At 40.2% G+C, this 12,389-nt stretch overlaps 1 protein-coding gene across 6 annotated transcripts in view; it reads right to left on the bottom strand.

The window, feature by feature from the left end:
• Positions 1–965: 965 nt before the first annotated feature.
• The window catches only part of LOC125240055 (ceramide synthase 6-like), a 22,946-nt gene continuing 11,522 nt past the window's right edge, over positions 966–12,389 (bottom strand). For 2 of the 6 annotated variants that reach the window (XM_048147898.1, XM_048147896.1), the window contains exons 2-8: positions 8,207–8,394; positions 7,099–7,213; positions 5,344–5,565; positions 4,780–5,001; positions 3,850–3,968; positions 1,740–1,884; positions 966–1,445 (exon numbers count right to left, since the gene is read on the bottom strand). In XM_048147898.1, the coding sequence (XP_048003855.1) occupies positions 1,356–1,445; positions 1,740–1,884; positions 3,850–3,968; positions 4,780–5,001; positions 5,344–5,565; positions 7,099–7,213; positions 8,207–8,388 (1,095 nt within the window). In that variant the 5' untranslated portion in view covers positions 8,389–8,394 and the 3' untranslated portion in view covers positions 966–1,355. Of the gene's footprint in view, positions 1,446–1,739; positions 1,885–3,849; positions 3,969–4,779; positions 5,002–5,343; positions 5,566–7,098; positions 7,214–8,206; positions 8,395–10,062; positions 10,104–10,598; positions 10,689–12,389 lie in introns of those variants that run through there. The other 4 variants (XM_048147894.1, XM_048147899.1, XM_048147895.1 and 1 more) reach the window with 4 other exon arrangements.

The raw sequence follows: 12,389 nt of genomic DNA, 5'->3' as shown, positions 1-12,389 counted from the left end.
ACTGAATGTTGCCAAAACAAACCTCATCCATTTTTCACTTACTGGAAAAGCTTTTAGTCTCAATATTGACGTTAACAGTATTCAGGTCGAGACCGTATGTCATTCTCGTTATGTAGGCTTCACTTTTGATAGGGGCTTGCAGTGGGGCGAGCACATTGACGTATTGTTCTAAATTAAACACCGCATACTACGCCCTATCGCGCTTAAGGCGTACACTATCCTTAAAAAATCTAATCACGGCATACTATGCTTATTTCCATACTCACTTAAGTAGTGAAATAGACCTGTGGGGCCTAGCAGCGGACAGAGACCACCCATTTATTCTCCAAAAAAAGATTGTTCGGCTAATATGCGGCGTTCCACCGGATGAGCCCGCTAAACAACTCTTTATTGACCTTAATATATTAACTGTGCCCTCTCTGTATATTTTTGAGGTAGGAAAATATGTGAGAAGAAACCTGCATGAGTTTCCAATCGCAAAGGTCAATTCCGCAAGGAGGAAACCAGGGCTAGCTGTACCCACACACAGGCTTCAGAAAACTGGTAAGTCCCTTGGTGTGATGGGCGCTAAAATATATAATAGAATACCGGAAAAAATTAAAATGCTTGCAACAGACCGTACCTTTGTTCGTGTGTTTAAAACCTACTGCACAAACATGGCCTGCTACTCGGTGAATGAGTACCTGGTAAATTGAAGTGTCCAAGTCCCCATTTTATTGTATCTGTATCAATAATAATGTCATTAATTTATATGTTTTAATTTTGTGTTATATAATTTCAACAATATTATTTGTTAATTAATTTATGAACATGTAATGTGAATATAATGAATTGTTATTTTTTTTGTAATTTATGATTGTAAACTGACAGTGTATGATTAATACCAATAAAAATCTATCTATCTATCTATCTAATAATTAATGCAAGACACCCAAGGGCCGTTATTAGGAGGAAAATAATATAACTTTTCTGTTGTAGGATATTTATTTTTCAATTTGTACCTAAATATTTTAGGTTTAGTACCTAATATTTTTAAGCAGCGCCGTCTACCCTCTTTCCCCTGGATCCCCCCTGTGGTTAATACCTACGCTGCAAAACCTGGGCAACATCAGAGCGTTTTCACATTATTCTTCCCGATATCGGATGTAGGAATAAGGACGGAAAAGGTACTCGGTGGTGCAGCAACGATGACGCCATTGAAATGTATGAGATCGGTACTGCAATCGATATCGGATGGAATACTGTGTATTTTTTTCTTTTATGTATGTGAAGACGCTCTCAGTATTGCGACTTTGCTTCCTAGCAGGGAAAAAGACTCCTTTCCGAAATAATGTGAAAATACAATTTTATTCCGTTTAGATGCCTATTTGTCTATCTCGGCTGGTGCGTGTATTGGTCGAGCTGTCAGTGTATTCTGAACTCGAGCTGCGAATGTCACCCTCCATCTAAAAATAAAGAAAAATAACATTAGAAGAGGGCAGCCGTTGGAAATGCCTTCGCGCTAGTAGACACTAATAGAGTATATACCCTACGGCCCGGCCACGACATTGGTCTAAGCGCGACAGCGACGAACAAGTGGTCATTACCACTAGTTTCAAAATTACTAACCGTCCTTTTTCAAAAATAGCATTACGTCGTTTTCCACAGACTTCGAATTTTCCATCGACGGCGAATTCGAGCGCTCGAAATTAGAAAATCGATCCCCCGCTCGCGAAAATGCCCAAAAGCGTGTCTTTTACCTGTCCATGTTTGATAGCTCTGTACGCCACCTGCAGTATTAGCCAGGTCCAGAACAGATTCAGAGCCAGCAGCACCCAGAGCAGACAGATGAGCACTCGTAACATAGGGGCCAGGTGTATGAAGAGTGCTGCTCTAAACGTTGCGCTAAAACATTAGGAAATTATTTAAATAACATATTGAGTTACAGTTATTCTGGCCATAGCTTGTCCCGTGGTGGACATAAGATATAAACAGTGTAATTTATAATTTAAGAACAATAGTTATTTGTTATACAGGGGGGCAAAGTTGTATTTTAACGCCGAGTGTGGAATTGAAAAACGAGCAAGTGAAAGGATTCTATGGTTGAACCACGAGCGAAGCGAGTGGTTCGAGAATAGAATCCTGAACTTGCGAGTTTTTTAACACACGAGAAGTAAAATAATTCATAATTCATAATTCATTTATTGCATTTGTAATCATGTGTTACACAAGGTCTTACAATAGGCTATTCACAGCAAAAGATCACATGAACCCTGTTAGGGTATACAGCAACATACTTAACTAAGACTAAAACTATAATTATTTACATAAAATGGATTTTTAAATAACATGCATTTTAAGCAACATTTCATTACAATTTCAACATTCAACAATACATATGCACCCGAGTGTAACACAAAACTTTTCCCCTCACTATAGCGAGGAAACTACAATGCAAAAAATGCGTTTATCACTGCTTCCAGTAGTTCCACAGGGACCACAGGTGGTAAATCATCTTTATTACTAGATTCACCTACTTTTATCAATTTTAAAGCAGTTAATTTGACTTTATTCAAGGTCAAATTACTTTACCCACTAGTGGATAAAATGCGTTTTTACCCGCTGGTATTAAAGGACAAAACACGTGTTTCTGAGCTAGTGAGGGGAAAAAACCATTAGCACATTTCTTATGTACAACAGCACCTGAACAGCACCGATCATTCGTTACATACGAAGACTACTAGCGCACTCCGACGGCGAGTAGTGATACTACTAGTAACTGAAATTTCCGGAAGATGTCGCTGGCAAGGTCCCATAGAAATCGTAGATCGCGGTGTTAAAATTTTTCCTGGTTTGCTTAGGTCCGCCGTAGGCTTGTGTCGTTCACGAACTATGAACTGTTAGGAATAAAATCCCATCAATGACCGAAATGAACTGAATCTTTCCGTGGTCTGAGAATCGGTCTTTGCTCCTTTAGTTCAGTATAGGATCGGCGAGCGCGAGCGGTTTGGATCGAGAACGAATGTGTGACTGCGCCGACCGAGAGTGAGAGCTACTTTGCAGAGCAACAAAAGAAGTCAAGTTTTCATATTAAACTTCGGTTACTAAAGCTAGGAACACACTACGCGGACGTCCGTCGTGAATCGACCGCGGACGGGAATCTGGACAATGGAAATACATAACCGTGCAAACTATCGGTCGACGGACGCGGACGTGGCCTTGAGCGCACGGACGTCCGATCGAAATCTGGCTCTCTGGATGTTTTGTTCCGTGCACACTGATAGGTCGCGGTCGCGGTCGTTTTACGACGGACGTCCGCGTAGTATGTTCCTAGCTTTACAATCTTTCGGCCCGGAATGTTACTATCTGTGGACTGTTCGTATAATTTTGACACTATTCGGTCCCATTCGTTCTGATCTTTCCGACCGCAGTGGTCGCTGGTCTGGCTGAACTAAATGAGCAAAAGACCTAAAAGAGCGAACTAGTTCATGGGAGCGATTGAACGAGATCGGAGCGCTAAAAAAAAAAAAAAAAAAAAAAAAAAAAAAAAAAAAAAAAAATCAAAGGATGATCAAAGGTTATCTTCAAATAGCTTCTGCTACGCTAGTAGTTTTACTAGTTTAATGTTGCGTGTGAAGGTTTATGCCGCCTTCTGCATCTGACCCTTGATCCAGCGAGTCTCAATAAGATTTTAGTCGAGAATTTTCGCTAAGAGACTAACGTTCGCTGAGACAATAATCGTCGAACCAGCATCCCACATGGCGGTTATCTCGTCCAGACGACGTGTCCTTCTCGGCTTTCAGATTTTGACATCATGGGGGATGGTGATGTCGACGAGCATGGCCCGGCGTTGCGCACGATCTTTGTTACCTTCCAACAACGAAGTAGGAATACATCCCTATCCTGGTGGCAATCCACAGCGCGGTGAAGACGGCAAACATGTATTCGCTGGCTCTGTGGTATCCGGCGTACTTCGTCGCTTTTGTCGCCTGTAACAGACAAACTCTTTGTTCGAGCCGATATGTAGTTTTGTTTAGGTTAGTTACTCAATTTCCCAATAGATGTCGCTGTTACAGACGGAAACTAGATAACGATAGGTTTTTATAGAATATATATAAGAAACTGTCATATTAAGAATAAAAGTATGGTATCGTAGCAACGTGTCTCTTTCAAAGTTTGTCTTTATAATTTACGCCTGTACGATAAGAACTTAGCAAATAGAATTTTACCTTGTGATATACGTCTCACTCCTGGCCAGCTTTCGTTCATCTTGTCATTTGCTTTCATGCAAGGACGGATCCAGGTTTTAACGTGAGGTCACGTGATTCAATTATAGGTCCCCACTGTCCCTAGGGCTAGATTCGTCTATGTTTTCATACTTATACACCCCTGAGATTTCTCTGAGTACCTTGGGCCATTCTTTCAAAGTTGTCCACCCCACTTTTTTTTTGGATTTGGAAATTTTTAATGTGATTTCCACTCAGAATCAAGAGCTCCAATCCTGATAGGAGAAAAAAAGTGTCCCAAGGTTTTTTCCTATTCCGTTACGATTTTTTCATACATTTTGTATGGTGGTAACTCAGAAAAATTGGCCATTCTAGAGTAAGTTTTCCTTTTAAGACCTTCACATGCTCAAGTCAGATCAAAGATAACAAGATTATTCACAAATACAACACGAATATTACGATAGATGGCGTTAGCATTTCATTCGTTCTCCGACACGGCCATCCTACGAAGTGCGCGTCCCGGCGTGCAAAACATTCCAAGCAATTCCAATAGTACCTAAGCTTCATCCTCTACCTCTAGCAATGTCTCCGAGCCGTCATGAGACAGCATGACCAGCGTGCCAATCCTGTGCGTGTTGCACACCCAACTGAAGCTCATCAACGAGAGCGTGGCCGCGTGGTGGATAACTTGCTGCCAGAAGTCCTTGCGGCGAACGTCCGTGGATAGCGACAGGGTCTGGGACAAGTAGAAGCCGAGGGCTACCATATAGAACCACCAGACGTCGTTGGTGATGCCCTGCGAAAAATAATTAGTATCACCATAAAGGAATAAGTAAGGGAAGAGTTGTAACTCCATACATCAGTAAATGCGAGTTATTTGTATAGGCATAGTTATAGTGACATCTAGCGACAATCACGCGTCAATTACGCGTCAAATAGCGTGAATTATCAGTACCACTCGATACTACTAGGTGTCAAGTTGTCAACAGTGTCTCGTCTGCCAAAAATTTAATATTAGAACACTTTACAGCTTATATCACAAGCAGAAGGAATTGAAAACAGAATACTGATTAATACTATTGTAATATTAGCTAAAGATTGGTCAGTAACTCTACCTGTCGTATTGACAAAACCTCACCTGATGAGGATAACCGATGTAGCAGTAATCACCGTCCCATAGCCAGTCCTTGTCCCACAGAACGCTCCAGCCCATCACCAGGTTGTAGCACAGGAAGCTGGCTCGCCAGCAGCTCTCGCAGAATTTGACGAGCGTTGTCGGCTTGTCTTGCAGCCGGCGGCGGCGCCACCAGCGCTGCACCTGTCGCTCTGGCAAGTCTAGCTGCTTGGCCAGAGCGTATACCTGAAACCGTATACAGCGCGTCATAAGCGCAATGTAATATGCCTACATGAAAAAAAACTAACTTTACTCTTTAGAGATTTAAAGTCTGATGGCTAAGTAATAGTAGTAAAGTCCGTAAGTGCGTTTTCACATTATCCGACCCGATATCGGATGTCGGAAGGATTTCAAAAGTAAAAATCAAAGATGGCGGCTTACATGTATGGGATATCGGCCCTACATCCAATATCGGACCGGATAATGTGAAAACGCACTAAAGGAGTGTCGTGACTGTATCTCGCAGACAAAACTGCCTGTATTCCGTACAGTGGGCGATATTTGACAAGACCGCTCCTGTGATAAGATTGGCTACTTTCCTTTTAGTCAAATCAGATAAAGATTCCACATTCTGAATATTTCGCTTGCTCGGGTATCAGTATCGGAGAGCTTTGTCCCCTTGTTAAACATATTACTTACTCTAAGAACAAATTAAATTATTTTCATAGAAAATCACCTCGAACCATACTGTTCTACCTTAGGGATGGTTAGAGGGCGCCAAGAGCCTTCGGAAATGTCATATACTTGGAATTTTCTATCCTTGCCTTCGTGACCCGGTGGCCGAGCTGTATAGGTATCCGTCCGGTAAACGGAGGACGCTGGTTCGATTCCAGCTCGGGACACTTGGAGGCCTTGGTAACTTTTTCTTTGTATGTGACATTAATTTCATGTTTATATTTATAATTTACAAACAATACAATACCTACAAGACATAAAGTTGATTGATTAAATTAACTCATTTGTCAAGTTATGTCAACCATCGGGCAATGTACCTATTTAGTATTGTTTGTAAATTAAAAACAACAAAAAAAAAGATATGTACTCGTATATGTAGTTAATGTAGTTACTTTCTTTCATCTGGTGGACTTTTGACTGGACTTAGAAAAAAATGTACAAAAAACGTATGCTAGTTAACTATTTTTTTGTTTTAGGAAAAGACATATAATTTAACTCCATATAGACACCGCGGTCCCGGGTTCGAATCCCGGTAAGGGCATTTATTTGTGTGATGAGCACAGATATTTGTTCCTGAGTCATGGATGTTTTCTATGTATATAAGTATTTATATATTACATATATCGTTGTCTGAGTACCCACAACACAAGCCTTCTTGAGCTTACCGTGGGCCTCAGTCAATCTGTGTAAGAATGTCCTATAATATTTATTTATTTATTTATTTATAGATAGATAAATTAAGTATGAGGAAACCGGGCTAATCCCAATATGGCCTAGTTACCCTTCGGGTTGGAAGGTCAGATGGCAGTCGCTTTCGTAAAACTAGTGCCTACAGCCATATACATGAGCCGTGGCAAATGCCGGGATAACGCAGGGAGGAAGATGATGATAGACAGATAAAGTCTAAGAAAAAAGCGTAGCTGGGAACCATCAAGGAAAATGTGGTCATCTAGGTGGTGCTATTCCTTTGGTTGATTCTCTGCTAGATGGAACTAATATCAATTAATATTGGACAATTTTAACCCATAATTTTTAGCCTCATACCTGTTTCGAATCTGGATTGGTTCTGTATGCTGCTTCCAATTCGTGGTTTGGGGAGACCTTTTTATTTCTGTCATGTTTAATGCCCAGTGTCTTGCCGAGTGGTGCAAATATGTATCTGTAACAAGCAGTGGCGGCTGGTGAAAATTTCTGCTAGGCAACACTGAGCAAAAATAAACCTACCTTTACATTAGGTACTTTACTAGTCATCAGGATCACCCGCTGCTGGTAACAAGTCCAATTATATCCGTAAGTTTTCAAGGGCGGATCCAGAGTGGGGCAGAGCGGGGAGGTCAAGAGGAATTGAACTGGGCTGGGACAAAATTTGACGATGTAACCCCTTCCTGCGAAAATAACACTGAAAGCGCACCACGACACTCTTAAACTGGATCCACCCTTGTCGTGGTGATTATGGGAACTAAGTGGAAAAACGACCCATTCTCATTGTTTTTGGGTTTGTTAAAACTATATCGATGAGTACCTAGTCTGTCTGCAGTTTGTGGAAATTGCAGTAGTCGGTTTATATAATATCTAATACCCATTGCCAATGGGACAGCGTACCACAAATGGCGGTGATCGGTATTACGCCACTTTTTACCGGTTCCAAGCGCTACGTCCGACCATGTCACGTTCGGCGGCCAGACGCATTGAACGAATGAATGAATGGATTTACTTGTCTAATACTCCGCGGAGCGCTAAAAGCCCCAATGCCAGTGGGACAGCAGACTACAGAAGGCGCTGGTCGGTATACACGACTGTACCGGGGCTGAACGAACGAATGAACATAAGTATACTTATTTAACACTCGTCGGAGCATCAACAACCCCACTGCCAATGGGACAGTGAGCCAAAGATGGCAGTGATCGGTATCCGCCATATTACCGGCTCCAGGCGCTACGTCCGACCATGTCACATTCGGCGGCCAGAGGGACTTAACGAATGAATGAATGAACGGACTTACTTGTGTAACACTCCGCGGAGCGACAAAAGCGCCACTGCCAAAGGGAGCGTGAGCTACCAATGACGGTGGTCGGTATACACCTCTGTATGTACTGTATTGTGAGACTGAATGAATGAAAGAATTAATGAATGAGTGAATGAATTAACTTACTTATCCAACACTCCGCGAAGCGCTAAAAGCGCCACTGCCAATGGGACAGCGAGCCACAAATGGCGATAATCGGTATGGAGCACCCGCGGGCTACCCGCTCCAGGCGCTACATCCGACCATGTCACGTTCGGCGGCAGCCACAGGGACTCGCTCCAAAACGCGTCCAAGAGTGGTCGAAACATCTTGAACTAATAAATAAACTCTGTCAAACAAGTCTGTCAGTAAATAAGAACAAAGAAAACTATATGCATCCTTTTCTTTAGGGTGCTAGAGAAAAGGATACCTATAGTTTTCTTAGTTCTTATTTACTGACAGACTTGTTTGACAGAGTATAATAAATAACAATTGGGTAAAGCCTGACCTGGCAGGCAAGTATAGTCGCGAGATAAATAATAAAACATCTGCACGGTGCTACTGCAATGTCACAATTTTAGTTTTCTTTCAACCTCTTTTTGCACTTACAAATAGTGCGATAGGGACGGCCTACCCCTTTTATCGTCTATCGCGCGACCATGCTTGTATGTATGTAATGTATCTGGGCGTCCCTATAGCACTTACAAATAATGCGATAGGGACGGACTGATGTTTTATCATTTATCGCGCGACCATGCTTGCCTGCCAGAAATCTATGACTACGCTACGCGCCATGTTGCGGGATTTCATTAGCACTATTTTCTTCATACTAAACTGAACTGTCACTCCATACATCAGAATAACAGCGCTCTCCAGACAATAGTCTTTACGTAGGTATATATTTAATATTGTATATATATGTATTATATGCATTATATGATCTTAATTTAATTGCTGCTGTTGCTGTAATAATTTTATTGATGAACGTGTAATATTTATAATATTATTAATAAAATGTCTGTCTATTTCTACGAGTATGTCTATGACCCTGCCTGCTAAGCCGCGGTTCCGGGTTCGAATCCCGGTAAGGGCATTTATTTGTGTGATGAGCACAGATATTTGTTCCTGAGTCATGGATGTTTTTTATGTACCTATATATACTATATGTATTTGTATATTATGTATGTATGTATGTATGTATGTAAACACTTTATTGTACATAAGACAAGTTAGGACATAGAAATACAGTATTGTTATGGTGTACAAAGGCAGTATAGTTGTGGTGTAGTTATGGTGTATTATATATATCGTTGTCTGAGTACCCACAATACAAGCCTTCTTGAGCTTACTGTGGGGCTCAGTCAATCTGTGTAAAAAATGTCCTATAATATTTATTTATTTATTTTATTTATTTATTTATAGTCTTATATATCAGGTCAGGCTTTACAGTACAGTCGCCATAAGATCAAGGTCAAGGTCGCAAATATCTGATCACGCCTCGAGGCGGGGTTCCCTCTATTTGGCATAACTTTAATTGTCTGAAACGATTTTCGCATAACAAACTTCGCATAATCGATTTTCGACTAAATAATACGAATGCCAATATAGATTATGCCAAAAAGAATTCTTGATTGTAAAATTATGCCAAAACAAGGGGAACCGTCGAGGCGATATGCGATATGAAATAGTTATTTGTTTTACAAGGGGGCAAAGTTGTTGTTTAACCGCACGTGCCAATATTGATACCCAAGCGAGCGAAAGATTCCAATATTGAACCGCGAGCGTAGTGAGTGGCATCTAATCTTGAGCGTTGCGAGAGTTTCCAGACACGAAGATTAAACAAACTTTGCCACTGAGTGAAACGTGGTGAAACACAAAATTTTTCACCACACCAAGACAAACAAAATACTGACTATAAAACATCATCGTAATGTAGGTACAAATACTAATATAATACGTGTTATATTATTAAATTAAAACGGGACTTATCGCGTAAAACTTACGTTTATATTTAACCCGACGTTTCGGACATGACATTACGTCCGTGGTCACGGGTAGACTGGCTGGGAGTTGTATCAACATCTTCTAGCTGTACGAGTTTTTCAAACTACCCGCACTTGATTGTCATTAGTCTTTTTTTTTAATAATTGTGGCCTGGATCCAAGTCCTTTGAGCCAAGTCTTTGTTTTATTGTGTTCGCTTCATTTAAAGAGTTATGTGGCATATAATGCACTAAAAACACTTCACTTCTTTATATTTTTAGCGCTGTATTTGTAATATATTTGTACAAATGTCATTAGTCACTTTCACGCTAGGGTTGCCACTCTGCCTATACATACAACACTCACGACATCCGATGGTATGGGACGGGAAGTTTTCTCACGTTTACACTTGCTAATCACCGGATATATTCCACGAAGATGAAATCCCTTGCCCTTCATTTTGATTTAAATCCGTCCGTTTTAATTTAATAATATGAGTGAAGATCGTGTTAGTTTTAATCAATATAATACGTGTTAGTCCGTAAGGTACTACCTACCCATAACATGGGTCATGTTTCCTGGATATACTTAATCTCAAATAAAAGGCCTACCTGTAAAAATAAGACGTAATTCAGCTACAGTCTCACCTCAAATGTACCTAACAAACCGAAAAAATTCTAACGCATATGTACTTCGTTAGCTGGCCAATTCTGTACTCACAGTTTCCATCTTATTTTGATGTCGCTATACCACCTGCAAACTAGCGAATGGCATTCTATGGTTACATAAATGTAAATAAAAAAAAAATTGTATTATTGTTACCTTTTCTGGTAAATAAGTTGAAATATTTATTCATATGAAAGGTTGACGAATGACCTATTTAGAAATTCCTCCATCGATAAGTGGCGTTTCATGTTTAAAGGGTCCACATGCCTTATGTTCTATACGGAATCTTTAGGCATGGAAAGTCACATGAAAAGTTGTCGTAACTTAATAATAGATGGCGCTGCATTCGAAAATCTTGACTGATAGCTCTTTACCGTACTATTCAATATACTCTGGTTATTGACCGTGAGCGTAAGCGCTGGTGGCCTAGCAGTTAACAGCGCACGACACGACTTACAAAATCGTATCAGTAAAAATTGTTGAGATGGAATCGGCAAGTTTTTTGTGAACATGATTTTGTACAGGCATAACAAATGAAAATGAACAATACACTAACAATAATTAGAACAAAGAAATGGGCGTTTTACTGTAAAATATACTTACGCCCTTGAGATTTATGTAGGTACATTTAAAAATCAATAAAAAATGACGGTACGGTACGGTACAACGCAGATAGAAAGACGTCGGAAGTCTAGAGAACTAAATTAATAAGTAAAAAAAGGGAAAAGATAAAAATGCCTCCAAATACAAAAGTTAGCATTGATCGAAAGAATACTTACAAAAGTAAAAGATATGGTCATGAAGAGATAACTCACAGCATAAGGGCTGGCGGACATAACGTGAGTATAAAATAGTAAGTACATAACGTACGATACAAGTGCGAAAAAAGGAAGTACGAAACGAGTGGCGATAAAATAAAACACGACGGGAGTTGAGTATTGAAATAGGTAGCATATTACGATACAAGTGCGAAAAGGAGGAGTTTATTTGTACTGAAATTAGTACCTACATTACGATACAAGTGCGAAAAAATGGAAGTACGAAACGAGTGGCGATATATTAAAACACGACCGAAGGGAGTGTTTTAAATTGACACGAGTTATAATTCCCTTTTCGCACGTGTATCGTACGACATTTTTCAGTACAGATGGCCCTCCGAAGTTTCGACCTGACATTTATAATGTACCACTTCTCGCACTAGTGCGTAAAAAAACACCATCTGTTCTATTCTGAAAAATTTCGGTCGTGTTTTAATTTATCGCCACTCGTTTCTAACTTCCTTTTTTCGCACTTGTATCGTAATGTACTATTTCAGTACAGTATCGCCACTCGTTTCGAACTTCCTTTTTTACGCACTTGTATCGTAATGTACTATTATACCATGCACGAAATAAGCATCGGATCATTAAAAGAAAAACATGGACAGAAGTTATTTTTAAATCAATTTCTATTTATTAAGTCAGGTAGAAAGGTAGAATATATAAAGTAACCTAGTTGACCGTGACGTCACTCAATTCGATTTCATATAAATTCCATATTAGCAAATCGTTCAAATTTGTTTTGACAATTCTTAAAAAGAAGCTGATTTGACTAGGAGGCAACTAGCCTATTTACATTCTTCTGTTATCCCCATCAGAAATCTGAACCCATCCCTCCGTTGGACCGTAGCGCGCTTATCGCTC

The sequence above is a fragment of the Leguminivora glycinivorella genome, chromosome 26 (assembly GCF_023078275.1).
Source record: "Leguminivora glycinivorella isolate SPB_JAAS2020 chromosome 26, LegGlyc_1.1, whole genome shotgun sequence".
NCBI lineage: Eukaryota > Metazoa > Arthropoda > Insecta > Lepidoptera > Tortricidae > Leguminivora > Leguminivora glycinivorella.
This window is presented reverse-complemented; position numbering and strand designations above follow the sequence as displayed.